The 19,375-nt window shown below is 40.2% G+C and overlaps 1 protein-coding gene across 1 annotated transcript in view; it reads left to right on the top strand.

Moving 5' to 3' along the window:
* LOC117945645 (protein kinase C-binding protein NELL1-like) overlaps positions 1 to 19,375 on the top strand; it is a 248,258-nt gene that overhangs the window by 202,205 nt on the left and 26,678 nt on the right. The window contains exon 15 of the mRNA XM_034873266.1: positions 13,701 to 13,796. Coding sequence (XP_034729157.1) covers positions 13,701 to 13,796 — 96 coding nt within the window. The remainder of the gene's footprint in view (positions 1 to 13,700; positions 13,797 to 19,375) is intronic.

Genomic DNA, 19,375 nt, shown 5'->3' with positions numbered 1-19,375 from the left:
CCAGGCTCCAAAACACTTTAGTTGAGATCTGTAGGCCTGACTGATTTATTGAAGGCTGCAGGCTGCACACACACACACACACACACACACACACACACACACACACACACACACACACACAGAACAGTAGAGGAAATACTTGCAGTCCAATAATGTTTAATGTAACAGCATCAAAACTTGAGACTTATAACTTGGACTTAATTCAGATTTAAAAGTGCTCCAAGCCACGTCACACATTTTTTAAGCTACAAAATGTTTTGTCACATACAGCGAACAAGCTGCACTCAGAACATACTGTAAAAACCACGCGGTCTCTTTAGACAGCCCAGGGTCTAAAAATGGCTACAAAAATAAACTGTGCCAACCTGCACCACCAAACAGTCTTCCAGCGTTCCAGCCAATAACCGACAAGAAGGATTTTGGGGTGAGGGGGTTAGTGCGCAGAAGCATGGAAGGGAGGGAGAAAGGACGAATGACAAGGAGGGAGGGATGAGCTAGCCTCGTTTTGTTTGACGTCAACAAGAAGTGCCGTCACCCAACATTGCTTATAGCACCTTTAAGTAACACAAATGAGAACATGACTTGGCTGCTTTGAAACTGGACTTAGTACCCGCCTAAAGACTTGACGTCTCTGTGATACAAGGTTTCTTTGACACCAGTTCAACGCAACTGAAGAATATTTTTGATTAGGTACTTTCACGGATCACTTGTGGAGATTAATGCCATAGACATCTGATACTGACCTGGACACAACTTATATTTGATGGTGAGAATCTTATTGTGTTTCGCACTTTACTCAAAGTGTTCAACCTCCTCTCCCATTCTGTATTTTATTACATTCTTTTATACACATTTGTGCACTCTGACAGCAAAAGAGTCGATGAGCCAAGGCAAAATAATTTCCCCTGATATAAATTGTATTGAAGAAGGTTTGCATTAGATCCCCTGCAGGAGAGATCTGCTGTCATTTAATGTGTAACGCAGTAACCCTATTTCCATCCTGCCAGAAGCTGTGATTTAATTACTGAGAGAAAAAAATAGTTTTGAGTGATATTATTGGATATCTGGGAAATGAGCTAATCAATTATCTTAGCCCTCCTCTGATCAACTGAAGGACACAGAGATGTGGATCACAAGTCGTTGTATAAATGTGTCTACTAATAGTTATTGACTTTGGTTGTTCTTGAGGTCATTTTGTCCATGCTCCTGTCACAATCCAGATGTGATCCATCTACAATTGCTGCTTTCATATTAATAAAAAAAGATGCAGAAAGGAAGAGACAGGAAGTACTGTACCTGCATAGATCCATGATATGTGTCTGTGGTGTGGCAGGGTGCGTGTTTGATTGTCCGAATCTGACATCCAGGTTTTTTCTCCAACTAATTGCCATGTTTCTAAATTTGGAGGGCCAGACCCACAGCACACACACACACACACACACACACACACACAGACACACACAAACACACACACACACACACACACACACACACATAAAGGTAAATCCATTGTAATGTTTTGTTTGTGCTAATGTTTCTGTGTACTGTCTGGATATTTGGACAAATTGTAATTTGATGTTTTTAATTGAAGGCGAGAGAGAGAGAGAGAGAGAGCGAGAGAGAGAGAGAGACATTTACCACCAAAAAAGCAGCTGGTAGTAAGGAACTACTTGATACACACAAAAAATACAAAATATTGTTATTCATATGATATTATGGTATGTATGTCTGTAATAAATAAGTAAATACAATGGATACAACATATAAAAACAGTAAACACCTGCAGTAGGTAATTATTTCTAATGTTTTATTAAATAATGTTCACCATCTTAGTTAGTATGTTAGCATGCTAACATTTGCATACAACAGTGGGGAAAAGTTACTAAAAGTATAATTACATCAATACTGTTCCCAAGTGCAATTCTGAGTTACTTTACCTGAGTATTTTAAATGAATGCTACTTTATACTTTGCAATTCAGAGGGAAGTACTGTAGGCTACTTTTTTACTCCGCTGTTTTCATTTTCCAAGTATCGTTAATTTTCAGTTTAAGGTGTAAAAACCTATAATGAGCATATTGAATATTGTTATCTAAGTTAAGTACATGTTTCTTATAATACTTAAGTACTTTAGATTGAGTGAGATTTTGAAAGCTGGACTTATTATTTGTACAGTGCTATGGAACTTTTAACACATGTTGCAGTACTTCATAGTGTGATGATATGTTAGTGTGATATATGTTAGTGTGATATATGTTAGTGTGATAATATGTTAATGTGATATATGTTAGTGTGATATATGTTAGTGTGATGTATGTTAGTGTGATGACAAAGGGAAGGAAGTGAAACAGCAGCCATCTCCTGGCTTAGAGGATGATACCATGGTTTCTGTTCTCTTCACTTGCATTTAATACAGCAGCTGCTCCGCCTGGTGGGGCTTCCATCTGCATGTGACACACACACACACACACACACACCCATGCATATCCAAATTCACTTTGCATCCGCAGCTTCTTTTAATGCAGATTTCTCAGCTGTCACTTCCATCATTTTACGTCTCTTCTTTCTTCTCTTACCATCTGTCTATTTCTCACCTCTCATCCGTTCTCCGGCTCTTCCATGTGCTGTCTGTCAGTGCGACAGTGACAGGCCTAGTATTCAAAGTATTCATGCTTTTTAGCCTTTTTCTGCTTGCCATTTATGTTCAGTATCTTTGAAGGGAATAACTTTGTGTTGGGACATAATGAGATTTGGCTAATTCCTTCTCAGATATGCAAGTATTATGTGTACAGTATGTCCACTGATCTTTGGTGGAGGCAGACATCTGAATCTGAGGAAGCTATATTGACAGATAGTATTTTTGTTTGTGTGTGTGTGTGTGTTTGGTGAACTGACTCTTTGGATTATACCCCTGTGACAGAGGAATATAAATACAAAATAGTGAATTTTTCATTGTAGCTAGAAATTGCAGCCTTCAATGTAACAGAAAACCAAAGACTAAAAGACATCGTCAATCTGGATCAACAAGTGACATCTTTTCAGTACAATCTTCCTCAATTAAAATCAAATTCACATCATGACACAATGTGATGCATGTCTCTCCTGCCGAATCCAGCTGCATGCATCATGGGTATTTCTACCGTGACATCTCCCGCCTCTCAGCAGTAAACTTCGTCTTATCAGTGAAACAGCAGAGGCTGGAGAAAACAGTGTTGTCAGCTGCCTAACTGTGTGTCTCGGTAATGGATTCAGATAGAGGGAGCCTCACATCCTGCACCACCCCTGGTTATGAAAGCTCCTCACATCCAGCTGCCAAGGGCGTCCCTGTTCCTCCCCTTCTTACTGCTCTGATAGGTTCATGCCCCCAAACACTCGTCCACAGATGAATATAGATAAAATCATCCAGACGTGGCTTGAACAGCCAGTTAATGTTTGCTAAACACTCATTCAGTCGAGGAAAAAAAAGTGAGATGAACTTGATTTAAGTTATTTTTCATTAACTCGAAACAACAATTTTATTTATGTAAGGAATAATGGAGAGCGAGGTGGTCATCACAGCAAAAACAACCCTGGTGCAGGTCCCTGACATGAATGGGACTACTTTTGGGAATATTCATACTGACGTTTTTTGCACAGAGTGGACAAATCTGGAAACGTAATGTTGCAATGTAGGCTGAATATTGTCCAGACAGCTGAAGTTAGTGCATAGTGATCATAGACTGTAAATGAAGCGAAAGGCGCATACCAAGAGCTGCCGCCATTGCCTGGATTGGAGGACAGGATCTTGTTTCACCTTTACCCACTTTTTTGCCACAGCTGAGAAATTAACCGGACTTTCTTCTGCGGATTGATGGATGTCCTTCAAAGTGATCACAACTGCATACATGGCAACGCTCTGCTATGTTTGCAACGGCCTATTATGCTTATTAATGGCATGTTATGCTTAGCAGACCGCAGAATGCCATGATTGACCAATCCGAATCAAGTATTCAACCAAGCCGTGAAATACAAGCAATAACGTTTTCTACATATAAATACCAAACAGAAGAACTGTTTTAAACGGAAATTCTCCAAACTTTTTTAAACTTAATTTGTCCTTCAATTGAGCAAGTTATCAAACACATAAATGCATCTATAAAGGTGCACACACCCACACACCCACACACCTACACTTAGTATCCAAATATAGGCAGGGAAACATTTGTGTGTGTGTGTGTGTGTGTGTATTGTGTTGTAATGGCAAACTTGTCAGCACCCATCCAGCAGACACAGAACAACATTATATGTCTTTGGAGTTTTATTTGTGTTCATCTTATGATGTAAGTCTAATAATCAGCTACTAAATGCTCCACTATTGTAACTAGATAGTCACTAACTGTTTCTGTCTGCTGATTGGTGCTGGCTGCCACTTTATTGAGGTGAGGGAAAGATGGTGCTGGTGTTAGCTATTGGGAAAAAAATGAGGAAGAAAACCTGTTCTTGTGTCAAAGTCCAACACTTTGTAAATCCATCTATCATCAACAACCTCCTCTACTAGAGGTTTTGTGACATTGTAGCGGCATGATTTATTGTTCTTATTAAGGTATTTTTCTTAAATTGTGTTTATTGTATTGATAGCGTAGACTATTTGTACTGTCAGTGTGGTGATGTAATGTGTGTATGTTTCGATGTTTTCATTAGCTGCTGAATGGGCAAAAGATAACTTTCCTTCTTTGTGGACTATTATTGTGGACAATTCTGTTCTGTGCTACTTACCTTATGTCATTTCCACCTTTGCTCCTGACAAGATCTGGCATCATTTATTCACACAAACAAAGGAATGAAAGTGTTAACATCTTCATTTGGTTCATTGTTACTTTCATTGTTGATTCTGTGTGCTAGTGCCACACAACCACAGCTGTTGTTCAGGGGGAGTTCTACTCCCTCTTCCTAGTTCAATAAAACAATAATATGATCTTCATTGTGGGAGTGTAGTTCACTCTTACTTCACTGTCAATCATCTCTTCCTGATTAGTAGCAATACATCTGTCACCTCCATCATTTAAACCAGGTACAAATTCATGACATGCCTATTTTATGTAAATCTGAGTACATAACCCAATTCTCATCATACATTTGAAGCCAAAAGACAGCATTGGGGAGTCTTTTAAGGGCAGCCTCTTACTTGTGGATATTTATATACTTGTGGTTTTGGATTTTTTGGATTATAGAAGATGCGTTTAAGAGATCAGTTTAACTCTTGAGACATCAATCCTCTGATTTTAAAGTGGATAAGCGGGGCTGTGAGGAATGTTGTCAAACAAATGCAGATGTATTGTGCTGCCTTGAAACGTAATGACTAGAGAAAAAATACAATAAACATGGTTTCAAGTGAAAGCAAGAATCTGAGACATTTAAACACTGGCAGCTGTTTTACATCTAGAAAATACGGCACGGAAACAAATCCGTTTGTCAGTTTGCTCATGTTTTTTTTTTTTATTCTCCCTATCAAACATAAACTAATGGCATCTTAGTGTTTGCTCAGTCTTCTGCTGCCATCTGGTTATAGAGAAAACATTTCCAACTGTCTCTCTGCACACTCTACAGCCATAGGTGTAATGATTGATGGTCTCTGTAGTTTACTGGCAGGCCTGATTTAATTAAAGATCACATCTGCGAGGACTGAATGTATCACATCACCCAAACTTCATGCAAAAAAGATGATTGGGCAAAATTAGGCTATTATAATTAAGCGTCATTTTAGTGAAAATAATCTTTTTGTCTATAGTGGCACTTTCAATATATTGTGATATTGTTTCCAAAATAACAAAGTGATTTAGGAGTAAGTGAGTAAAGAAAATACTTCCCCTTGAGGTGCCCACTGCTCCTGTGTAAAGGATCTGTTACATGCAGGGGACAAGTGTTGTTTCTATATACAGTATGTAAGTGCTTTAAATGACAGTAAAAAGGCACCTTTTTAATGATAAGAGTTGGAACGGCTAAGAGTGGCCTTTTAATAGCAGTAGAGAAAAACATAATTTAAGATAAAGAGGTAATAGTGTCACCTGCTATCATAAATTATTTCTAGTTTTATTTGGTAATCTATGTGGGTCTCAATGCTGGTCACTCATTATCCTTGAGCAGTTTAAAATGTGTTGAGCTGCGTTCCAGAATGAGAAATCTCTGAAAGCACCCGGTGGAATTAATTGCCATGTCAGCGGTATTGATCAACCACCCTTTCAACCCTTTGCAGATACATTATGGCATCCTTAACGCTACTTTAATCCATGCCGACCGCCTGGCCCGGGTCCTTATTGTCTTGTAAGTGGGGCCATTGTCTGTGATGTTCAGTAAATGCCCAACAGAGAGTACAACGAAGGGTGAACTGGCTGGATTCTGATGCTTAACAAAGCGAGGCATTTTTAGGAGTAAATGGGTTGGCTTTAATGCTTTTTTAGCCAAGTTTCTGCCCTGCTCAGCTCTTCCTTGCACGCTGACAGTGGACTTCAACCTCTGCCGTTAAGCCTGCTGTTCTGCATTCATTAGCACGGAAAATTATACATAGACTGCAGAGAGGGAATCCTCTTTCTTCCTTTGAGACCCGTTTCTTTTGGAGACAGAGAGGAAGAGGACTAAGGACTTCTTTTTCTAGATAACCCTCTGTTTGAGTGCCAGAACTACTGAGGATATGTGTGTCTAACTCTCTGTTTTGTGTTGTAAAGTACATTCTATCCCTCTTTGTAATAGCTACATCTGTTTGAAAACATTTTTAGATTTAAAAACTGCAATCGTCATTTCTTTTTTAGCCACTAGCAGGCAAGACATCTGCAAAACCAGCTGCAACAGAAACACAGCTATGACAGATTTACATTCTAGAACCAATATTATTATGGTTATTTTTTTTTAGCAACCTTATTTAGTCACATTTTTAAACACCTAGCCAACTCTCAGTAACATTCATTTGAACATTTGTCTGATGATACCTCCTTTAAGCTATGATTTGGTCCTTTCCTCACCAGTTAGTCTCTAAATGTGTCTGCCAGCTATTGGGTGATGGGCATAGAGTACATTGGGTTTATCAGAGCTTGTTGCTGCTGCTGCTGGAGTCGGGGTTTGTGAGAGTGGCTGACCCAAACGTCAGACTAAAAGAAAGATGTCAGCAGTGCTTAAATGCTACTGGGACACACAGCCATGCAGTCCAAGCTGACTCTGACCTTTGTTCTGGCTGTCACTGACTTCAGAACCAACTGTCCTTCCAACAGCACAGACAGCAACCAGCCAAACTGTCTTTACCAAGCGGACACATACTGTATCAGAAATTGTCCAAATCCAAAGTGTATTGACTGATTACTGTAGAAATACATTACTTAATATTTTGGAGAACCCTAGCCCTTAATTAGGCTTACAATACAAAACTAAATTAGACTTGAGGCATGAAAACATACAGTATGAGTTTGCATTTTAAGTTAAGATATATTTTTAGAAACAGATGTGCATCTGTTCGAAATGGACAAGTGTGAAATCTAAAAAAAATACACTCCAGAATGTATATCATTTTCAGAACACATTCAACACATGTACCACAAAACCCCAACAATGAGCTTAAAGAACTTAAAAAGGTCCGAGCTGGATAATGCTCTGTTCCATCACTATGAGTGACCTAGCCACAGTTTGTGCTTCTCGTGCATTACTGTTACCTCAAAGACTGTTCTAACCACCTGGATGAAAAAATATCACATGTGCTGCACCATCAAAAAGATGTCAACCTGTTTCCTAGGTTGCAACTCCCTTATTTCCCTAATCCAAAGGTGATAGCTAGTTGTAGGACAGAAAACAGAGTGAAAGAAGTTAAAACTCATTTTTATCATGCAGCAGGTGGACTATTATTTCGTCTTGATGGTTTGAGGATTCCAAATCTCTGTAAGTGTTTAATTACCTTCTAGGATTCATAAAAATTGCTATCTTTCAGAGAAATGGATGCGTACCACTGTAAGTTTAACTGTACTGCTATATTCCAGCACCCTTTGCCTATGCTCCATAATTAAAATAATAACTATCATAATTATAATTTACTCCTGCGTGCTTTGCACTCTTCATTGCACTATTGCCTCAACCTGTCTAGATTGTTTCTGTTTATAGTGTGTAGATATTGTTTGTTTTGTATGAGTAAGCGCATTGTGAGCACTTTGAGGCTAATGCTCATTCATGAGTGTCCCAACTTGGGGCTTTGAGTGACTCTTTCACGTTACATATAGTAAAAACTTTAAACTCTTGCAATTTACACTTTAAGTTAGAGATGAGATGATTATCAATAGGCTAAAAGTGTCATGAGCTGTGCTTTACACCACGGGGCACAATTATCAACTCAGTTTTATTCTACCATTTAATTAGAAATATCCCCTTTCTCCTTTAATACCAACTGTGGATTGTGGAATATCCATTGGCTTTCTCTGTGATATTCCTGCTCTTAATTCTGAGACGGATCCTTGGACGCCCAACGACCGTGAACGTGGCTGTTAGCCACGGCACCGAGTGGAATGATTCCATTCTCACCACCCACTGGAAAGCAATCTAGGGCAGTAATGGGAAACTCAAATAGCAAATCTGTGGATATAAGCATGTCTCGGGAAGTTATGAGTCAGCAACAGACTCAGTTAAGCTGGAGGTCACAGGGCCTAAAATGACGGAGGTCAGTCTCCTCTTCTCAGTCTCAGCACTGGCTATTTGTCGCTGTAGCAGGGTTTATGAGAGAAAAAAGGGTTTGGGAAAGTGTGAATAAGAGATGATACAAGGCACACAAAGTAGTAGAGGAAGATGAAGAATGGAGCTGAAGTGTTGGGGATTGAGATATGACCAGCAACAATGGAGCATGGATAGCGATCTATAGCATCAATGGTAAAACATCAAGTTTTGCTGTCACAAGATATATGTATATGCAGATTGATTCTTAGAACCAAAGGAGACGGAAAGGGAAAATAATACATTGTAGCTATGCTGCTCATCTTTTTGAGTTTGTTTTCATAGGATGTGAATTAGCTTTAATCCTCTTCAGTGGTATGGGACGCCTATGCTCTGCAGCACATTGTTATTCTCTTCTCAATCTTATCCGGGAATAACACTTTATATGCATAGTCTGTGTAAACAAAAAGATACCTGCAGCTGAACACATGAAGTTCTTGCCTTAGAAAAAAAAGCCCTCAGAGAGCACATGCTGTTCATGCCCAATTTAAAGGGCCAGTGGTCTTGTCGCCATTTCCCACTCTCTATCAGAAACTGATTGAAAGAGTGTAAACACAATCGCAATCAGGTATAGAATGCACACCATACTGTAGCCTTGCCCTTTACCTGCAAGGTAAAAGTGTGTAAACCTCGCTGAATTTCACTTGGATTTTACTTCAAAAACAACACATCCTTTACTAGCAGGACGGGCCGTGATTGGTTCGTCGCATTGCTGCAATGGAAAAAAAGCCACACACAGTTATCAAAGTTAAGTCAAAGCCGAGGTTAGCTTCTTCAAGCAAAACTTGTCCCGATTGTTATCTTTATATAAACGGGAGTAGGTGACAGTTTGTGCGTTAACACGTGGCTTGCAGTGCATTTCAGCCATAAATGTCAACTATCCAACAATGGACAAATCATATCCTACACTAAATTATAAATCAAACCTAGACAGAAGAGTACAAATCCAGCTTGAAGTGAAGTTGTTAATGAGATATTATTCTTTCAAATTCAAAATATCTGTAATAAAGTCAATTTGACATTGTCCATCATACATTTACCTGCGTGACAAGATCTCAAAGTGAGTTTTAATGTGCATTTTAATCCAAATGGACTGCATCAATAACACTGGTATTTGTACGTTAATACATAATAATAATAATAATAATAATAATAATAATTTGAGTTTCAATGGGGAGAAAAGTTTTTTAAATTATTGGAGGGAACTGGGAATGAATGGTTGTCTGTGGGCAAGAAAATTGTTGCCGCTGTGATTGAAAAATGTTGAGTTTTAAAAAACATACAACACCCCCACCCCCAGTGAAGCCCCCTCATCTTTGGAAGTCATTAGTTCAACAGGGAGGCGACATTATGCTGATGCTGGTGAAATGATAATTAGAGTTGGAGATAGATTGAGTCAATATAAGTGTAATTAATTTTTATGTGAGGTTTATTAGTACAGAAGCAATCAGGCTCCTAATGAGGGCCTGATAGAACTTCTTAAATAGTGGAACCAGTCAAATTAATGGCTCTAATAGCTTCTGGCATGGGACTCTGCTTTTATTTATTGCACTTGTGCATTCGTTTGTATATTTGGCCATTTTGTTCCTAAACACCAGGGTGATAATTTACACGGATAAGTTATGTTTCTTTGGATTCATAAACCAAAGGGAGACAAGCTGTTTCACATAGATTATTCACACGCACAGACATTACACTCACACACCCTATGTATGTGAATATAAATAGATTTTTCAGCCCATTAAGGCTCATCTTTCAAATCATGTCGTCAATTAAGCTTAGAAATACTCAATTAATTCTCTTTAATGAACTTGCTCAATTAAGTCTGCCCCCTTTTTGCCTTAATCCTCCTCGCTTTAAGCACTGACTAACTACTTTCTCACTGTCTTGCTCTTCCTTTTGTCTATTGGAGTACATTCTTCTGCCCACTCTCCTCAACCTTCCCGTTCTCCTCCATGTGTTTGTCTGAGCCATGTTGATGCATCACACCCTGTGCGCTCACAGAACAAATTGCAATCATTTGCACTGCTGGTTTGCTTCAAACAAAAGGCGAAGAGATAGTTGTACGCTTACGCTTTTATACACGTACACGCACACACTCAGGGATAAGGTGAATGTCACGTCATGACTGATGCAGGTAGCTCTGTAGGCGATCAGTAACAATACTGTATGCATATTGTAACCACATTGAATCTAAATTTGACTGGGGATGGAGCAATATATGCCCTGTCAAAGTTAAACATTACATTTATTATCCCCATTGGTCCAGGTTTGACCTTTAATTTTAACCCTTGGTTTGTTTTCCCATCAACCATGAAACGCTGTTATTGCTTTTTCCAACATTTGTGTCACTTTTTCAATGTTGTGGGTGCTTTTTGATGTTTTTTCCAAAGTTGTTTGGTATTTCTAATGTTGAACTTTTTAGCGCTTATTTCAAAGGCCCATTTCTTGTGATAAAAAAATTGAAAACGGGTCGAATTTGACCCGAGGACAACATGAGGGTTAAGTCCTGTTTTTGAGACTGCCGTCAACGTGGTGGTGGCAAAGAAAGAATGTCCTCTGTAGCACCGAAAGCAAGCATATATAACTCACAGGCCTGGGTCACACCAGCATTTATAACAGCAACTACAACAAAAAAAAGCACCCACACACCACACTAAATCTATTATTTTTTATGGAATACTCCAACGTATTTAGCAGAAAGACAAATGAGCCACTGTGGCTGCTTTAGGTATGACCTGGCACTTACTGTAGGGAGAAGGTCTAAAGTCTCTGCTGATGGTCAAGTATAGAAAGTCATCATTTCAACAAGGCAGACTACAGCTTGCACCCTTACTGCTTTATTTAAGGCACGCAGGTGATCTTTCCATAACTCTAAGCTGTTTTAAATTTAACAAGACTTTGACCAAAGTGGTGGCAGGTCAGAAAATGCTTTCATTTCATGTCACGCTTTGTCATGTGTATATTGTTTTGGAAGACAAATGATCTGTTATGTATTTTAGTTAACAGGACTTTTGTTTTTTGTATGCACTGTGCCGTGGGCTTACCAGCAACACTGGGCACTTGTAAGATGCATCTTACAGGTTAAAATAGGAGGCGGAGTGTATCACGTGTGAGTATGGCGACAGTAGCTCAGCTAGGGGCGTAGTCCTGGACACCGAAGTACACATGTGCTCCCGAGGTTAGCATGACACCTCTGCCACAATCTGTGTGTGTGTCTTTGTAAAGTGCTTCTCAGGATAAATGTCTTACATAAAAGCAGTCGACTTAGCTTGGAGCCAAGCTTGAGTATCCACAATAAAATCTCTTATCCTTGTGCTGTCCTACTAGTACAACCCAACTTTGAGAATAAACCTTATAAAGAACAGATACATAATTCAGAGTTCAGTTATGCAGGAGAAGCAGTCTTTATTAATTATTCATTTTAACCAATGTTTTCAATGGCGTAAAAAAGACTGTTTTATTAGCCAGTGAGAGTGAGCTGGCAGTAGAGGCGTTGGGTCTGGAGAAGGCTGAGCAGGCAGTGGAATCTGAAGATGAGTTATTTCTGGAGCAAAGAGCAAACAGGTCAGGGCAAGAACAGGTAACTTGACTTGGAATAAATAACACAAGCTGGTGAACTAGATCACTGGTAGGAAACAACAATCCTGCAGGGAGAAGAAAGTCAGACTGGTCTTTAAAGGTGGATGATGAGCCGATGAGTTGCAGGTGTGCTGATTAGGGATTGGTGCCAGGTGCAGAAAGAGAGCAGCAGGAGGGGGCGTGTCCACACACTGTGGCGAATGAGGGAGACAAACAGAAAACCAAAACACACCAACCATACTGCTGGCATAACAAAATGAAATGAAGAAATAATTACCAGGGTGTGACACAGCCGAATTAACATGTTTTCACTTACATTTATCAAAATAGGAAGTCTCCATACAAAGGAGTTGTTCGGGTTGCTCTAGGCCAACACTGCTCACATACAACAGGAAGAAATATTGGCCCTACTGTATCTGGTGTAACTCCTACAGAAAGTCATTAAAAAGCCATTGCATCCACTGAACAGTGCATTGGAAGTTTTAGCAAGAGTATTTTTGTCTAAGCTCATTAAATACTGTATGTAACGGCTTGTTATAATAAGTAAAAACTAAAAGCTGTGTGAATGTTTTTATTTTGGTCACTTGGGGTATAGGGAAACTCCACAACATGCTGAAAACGCACCCCCAAAAAATGCACGAAAACACAACGATTTATTTAGAGTCATTTTTCTGTCCCTACTTAAATGTAAGGGCCAATATTGTCTCCTTTTAGGTCCGGTTTATTCCCACCAACAAAAAAGTTAGTAAAATAGTCGTTAACCTTGTGTGCCGTTTGGTGCTGGACAGATAGCGTGCAATGGACAGTGCTAGTCCCAAAGTAATGAAAGTACTGAATGACAATAGGAAGAAGCTAGAGCACGACCCCTTCTGTCTGATCTTTGGCACATCCTTAGTTTTGGGATCAGTACCATGCCAGATTCCAAACTGCTCTGCGATCACCTGCTACAGTCTTTAAATCGTTCAAGTTTTCAAATGACGCTTCTTTGAGTCTTTACTTTGTCTTAAAGTGCTTTGTGCTGGGAGATGAACTGACGTTTTGCACGTAGGGTTGCTCTGCGTGGTCAAACACACACACACACACACACACACACACACATACACGCACACACACACACACACACACATACACACCGAAAATCCAACCAGGTGACAGACACATGTTTGGTTTTGTGTGGGAACATGACCAACAACGTATTTATTGTTAACATGCCACACTTTTAGATACAAAACATTTGGACATTACACTGCATTTAAAAATGAACCACTTTGCACTTTGTAATGCTTTCATAAAACGTTGCACTGCAGGACTTCAAAGCCTTTTTGTGCTGCTCCTGCTGCAGCTGCTGTGATATCCAGGATATAAAGACAAACTCTACAAATACATTTTTCTCTTTTTCTAGCTTTCTGTGAGGAGGGATGCAGGAGCGGCGGGACCTGTGTGTCTCCAAACACATGTGTCTGTCCCTCAGGATTTACAGGACGCCACTGTGAGACAGGTAAGACCTGAGGAACCCATCCCGACCCCCTACCTGTCCAGCTTGTTCAGTCGTCCCTCCCTATTAACGGCGAGCTAGTTTTATATTGTTTTTCCACGAGTTTTAGAAGTGACGTCAGAGGAATCCATTCAGTCTTTAGTTTGGTCTGAAGGGTCAGAAGCAGAGCCTTCTTTCTTTTTCACTTTTCCACTCACACATACACATACACACACACATAAACACACACACACATACACACACTTTCACGCTTCATCTCTAAAGCCTTGTGTTTAAATTGGACCCAGGAGTGCCGCAGAAAAGGACAGCTAATTTGTATGTGCCCCCCTCTTTTTTACGCTCCCTCCTTACCCTTATCTCCTCCTTCATTTCCCTTCCTCTCTTCCCCTTCCACATTTCCTCTCTTTTTTCTTCCCTTTATTCTCCTCTCATCTTTATGTCTTCCTTTGCACTTCCCTTTCCTCCCCTCTTTTCTTCTGTTCTCAATTGCTTCTATTTCCTTCTTTTTTCTCCTCCACTTTTACTTTTTCCCCTCCATCCTCTTCTCCTCTCCGCCTGCCATCATCTCCTTTGATTTCATGAACTCCCTTCCCTTTTTTATGGCCCTCCTTCTCTTTTTACCCTCCTCTTTTTCTTTCCCTTTTCCTTTCTTCTCCCCTCCACCCTTTCCTCATCTCATCTTCTTTACGTCTCTTTTCCTCCTCTCCTCTGTTGTCTTTCCCTTTTTCCCTCCTTCCTCTTACTGGTCCCTGTCTTTTTCTTCCCTCCCCTCCTTCTTCTTGTCTTTATATGCTTATTCATCCTCAATCTTCAATTCATGTTTTCCTCTAATTAATCTTCATCTTCACCTCCTCTCTCCTCACCTCCTCTTTTCTCACCTCCTCTCCTCTCCTCTCCTCTCCGGTTATTAAACCCAGTGCCTCTGCGGTCTCATTTTACAGAGGTGATCAGCCAGCTCTCTTAGAGAACCACTTTAACAGGTCAGCTATTCACAGCATGCTGCCAAGCTTTCCTTTCAGATACCAGGTTACACTTACAAGTGCACATTATTGGTGACATAAATTACTCTGCGTGTAGCCACGGTCACTTAGACTTCAGGTACTGCTGTCAGTCCTAATAGGCCATGTTAATATGTATAACAGTGGAAGATTGTGTCTTCTGTAGTCCTGCTGGAATACATTTCTTCTCTTCATCACAGGTTTGCGTTGTCTGTGGATAACATGAGAAGACATGCCGTCAATGTAAACACAGCTTGGCAGTGCTTGACAACAGCGGTAGTCCCGTCCCTGGCGCTGATTGGCTAATCATCAGTCATCGCCCCCAGTGCCAGCTAATAAATGTAAAAGAACTGCATTTATATAACGCTTTTCTAGTCTACTTTCTAGACTACTCAAAGCGCTTTTACAAAGTACAGGAACCATTCAAACACTGTGGTTGAAGCTGGCGTACAAGGTGCCCCCTGCTCATCAGATAAACACACACATTTACACACAACTCGGGGTTCAGTGTCTTGCCCAACGACACTTCAGCATGGGACCAGAACCCACAACCTTCCGATTGGCAGGCAAATGCCCTAATAACTTGACGCTGTGCACTTCCCTACCTTAACTTCTTGTAAATACAAAAAGAAACTGTTATAGGTATTGTCACTCTGTAGTCAAATCATATATGTCTTATTTTCTTGTACAAAACATTTTACTTTGTTTTGGAGAAAATACTAAAACTAATTCAGATAAAACTCTGCTGAGAGGTAATCAGTGGCAATCAGAGTGTAAGACGTGTTATGAAAGCAATCAGGACTAATTACCCCCCAATAGACAACATCAAATATTTATTAATAAATTAATGTGGCAAGCTAATTCCTCAGTGCTCTTCTCTGAAAAGACATTCTACATCCAAATGTTTCGCTGTTGCAACTCGGCAAAGACTTTAGCTCTGTGCCTGTATATTGAATTTTGATTACTGGCAAAATGTAGGATTGGTTTGAAAAATAACTACATTGCATCTGCAGAATACTTCTCTTTGAACCAGAAAGGGAAGGGACATGATTATGCGAAGAAGAAAATAAAGTGTTGAAGCGGTGCAGAATACAGCTCTCCTTCTTCATAGGAAGCAAATATGGACTCATTCGGCTAATGAGGCTCCTCCCTGTGGCCCTCTGGCTGCTGCCCGAGGCTGCCACAGATGAGATGCAGTGCAAAATCACTCTCTCCCTCTATGTCAAAATGTGTTTGTCTCTGGGTGTCAGAGTTTTGTGCTCTACATGGATATCTAATTTACAGAAGCTACCAAAGGACAGAGTCGGATTCCTACTAAATGTATACTAACGTCTGAGCCAGATTAATCGCTATGAAATCGCGATTTCGATTCACCCTGTTCTCGATTTCATTTTAAATTAACTTTTTTTTTTACTCTCATTTAATTTTACGAGCCGACTGCATCACAAAAAAATGTTTAGTACTGTCTATTTGTTTAGTTTTGTCATGGTTCATTTGTCCAATAATCATTACACTTTGTGAGAAAGAAAAGCCGTGATTCATATTCAGCCGCGAATCATGCTGGCCTACTACACTGTACAATTTACATTAGGGTATGTTTAGAGTTCAGATTGGCCAGAACCGGGTGAAAGATTATGTATGAACACAATCCTGAACATTTGGAGAGAGCACAAATCCTCATACCAAACTAGAAAAGGGTAAATTCCTTTAAAGGAAATGTGCATGTGCTTGATTCTGCTAAAGTGTGTCAGCTGACATATTGAAAGTAGCATAGTGTCTTAAAATGTGAATTGGTGGGTGTTTCTAAAATGTATTGAATAAAAGTAATATTTTTGTCGTGACACTTGGTGGAAGCGTTTTGAATGGGCTACTATTGGTCCATGGCCTTCATCACTCACTGGATCGGTTCGAAGACGAGTGTGTGGGAAGAGCATCAGCACCTTCAAACCTGACGCCATGGTTCTCAGCAGGAAACCAATGGAGTGCCTATACTGGGAAGGAAATGAGTCCTTACCCAAAGGGAAGGAGTTGTTCGCAAGTGAGGGGACAATGGAATGAGAGTTTGGCCGAAGAATCTGGGCAGCACGGGTGGTCACGGGTTACATTCACATGCATCGTTGAAGAAAGCCAAACCAGAAGGCAAAGCTGGTCTAGTGGTCAATTTTTGTTCCTACCCTCGCCAGCAGCGGCCTTTGCACGGGCAAAGTGGGCAGCAGCCCGGAGCGGCATTTTTTCATGGCACATGTTTTCTACTGTATTAGCTGACATTTCACCATGTGGGGAATCAGCAAATTGGCACCCCCTGCTTGCTGAGAAGGTACTGTGCACTGAGAAGCTGTGTTAGAAGGGGGGGAAGTGGGAGCGGGTGACAGTTGACCTCTGGGTCAAACGGGTTGCTGGGCATAAGCGCCGATACCAGTTGTGTCAGTTAAACTTTTCACCTCAATTTACATTTTGAAACAACTTTACGGCTTTATTATTGAGTTCATAGCCGTGTGTGTTTGTGTCGGCCGTCTAAAATGCCAAAAGGTTTGTGACTATTTTTATTTAAAGGGTGTGCAACCGTGAGAAAACATAAATCGGCGCCTATGTTGCTTGGTCTTTGAGAACCAGATTGCGGGTACAAGTGGCCCAAATGGGTTTCCTCAGGAGAGTGGCTGGCGTCTCCCTTAGCGATAGGTTGAGAAACTCAGTCATCCGTGAGGAACTCGGAGGAAAGCCGCTGCCCCTTTTCCCTCTGGACGCTTCCCTAGGGAGGTGTTCCAGGCACATCCAGCTGGGAGGAGGCCTGAGGGAAGACCCAGGACTAGGTGGAGAGGTTTTATCTCCACCCTGGCCTGGAAACCTGGAGCTGCTGCCCCCAAGACCTGATACCGGATAAGCAGATAACAATGGATAGGTTTATGTTGACAGGGCAACATGTAGCATGGGCATGGCAGTGGTCTGCACTGTCCCAGTGCCCTTCTAGTTGTGTAGATGTGTTTGTATTACCCAATTAGATCTACAATTATTTTATGAGTCAGTTAGAAGTTGCTGTACTTTGTTGTTTGACTTCATGTTTGATTTACAACTGTCTCATATGTTTTTTGCAAATGCCTCTATAGCACAAGAATAATAACATGCCATTAAGTATGTTATAAGACGCATTACTTAAAATACTTATGTCTTTAAAGTGCTATAAGAATTGGTGGAGTTTCAGTTGAAGACTTGCTGCAGGCAACATGTACAAGCTGTACAGAAGGTTCTTGTTTTAACTCGGTGAACGACAAGTGTTCTTTGTCTGTTTTTTTACTTTCAACCTGCCTCATCTGTCAAACTCTCTTACTGTCTCACTGTACATCGCTCATGTCTGTCTCCACTTCCATTCCCTTCTGCCTCTCTTCTGCTCTTCCCTCCTCTGTAATAAGGCCGATGACTGCTCCACTGACTTCTCTCCTCTGTGGTGTATACTGTAGCTCTGTGGGTTAAGAGCATCTAAATGTAAAGTAAATGGGAACAGAGTCCCTCTTTATGCTAATCTGTTCATCTTCCCCCATGTTGACCCGCTTTTCACCCCAGGTCCACTGTTGGAGCCTTGTGATTTACTTTATAAAATGCTTTATTATTTTAATATAAACCAAACAGGGGACCTCATGATGAACTCCCAGTTCACACATTGTGAAGAACAGACTACTTCTTTGACAAAGAAGTTATTGTAATGTACACACTGTACTATTGTGGACTATGTGGTTGGGTTAGAGATAACCCATTTGGTAAAATACAAGGTGCTTCAGTGTGACTGTTGAGGATATGTCAGGAGATGGACAGCAGCACTAGCAGCAGTGAGTGTGTGTATATGGCATAATGTGCTTTGGAGTTTTGAGGTCCTGCCAAACTGGAGGAAGCACCATCTCTTCAAAATATTGTAAATCTGACAAAGAAGATGTTAAAAATATCTCACCATAAAATTTAGTGTGAGTGATATAGTGCAAGTGAATTGTTTTGTCAAGTCGGAGTTATTACATTCTCTGCTCTACTGAGGAATCTAATTATAAAATGTATAAATGTATTGGTCGCCTGATTTCTTCTTGTAACTCTGTCACTGATCTGTGTAACTGATTGACCCGAGGTTCAGTGCTTTGCAATACCAGTCAACTTTATGGGATTACTGGTATAGCTGTCGTGTTTAATTGGTGTCCGTTCTTGTGTATCAGTCTTTTAAAAACATTTTTTTAATGGATCATAAGTCTAATACTAAATGCTATCTATCTACATTAAGTCATCATCTGAGCAACATTAAAGGATAGGTTGTTTCAGAGTTGTTGTTAAGTCCATGTAAATACAATATTAACTTATTAGGGCTGGAATTATGTTTTTGTCCCGGTTCCATTCTATCATGATACATGGGTTCCAATTTGATCTGTCCTAGATTTGCGATTATTATGTATTTTCACTCAATAGTGTTTTAGTATTGCAATTTTCTTTTGCTTCTTTAAAAAAAAAAAAAATTGAATAAATCACCTTTAGAGACTACACTCACCGGCCACTTTATTAGGTACACCTGTCCAACTGCTCGTTAACACTTAATTTCTAAGCAGCCAATCA

Source organism: Etheostoma cragini, chromosome 1 (genome assembly GCF_013103735.1).
Source record: "Etheostoma cragini isolate CJK2018 chromosome 1, CSU_Ecrag_1.0, whole genome shotgun sequence".
Lineage (NCBI taxonomy): Eukaryota > Metazoa > Chordata > Actinopteri > Perciformes > Percidae > Etheostoma > Etheostoma cragini.
Note: the sequence above shows the minus strand (reverse complement) of the source record. Positions and strands in the feature narration are given on the sequence as shown.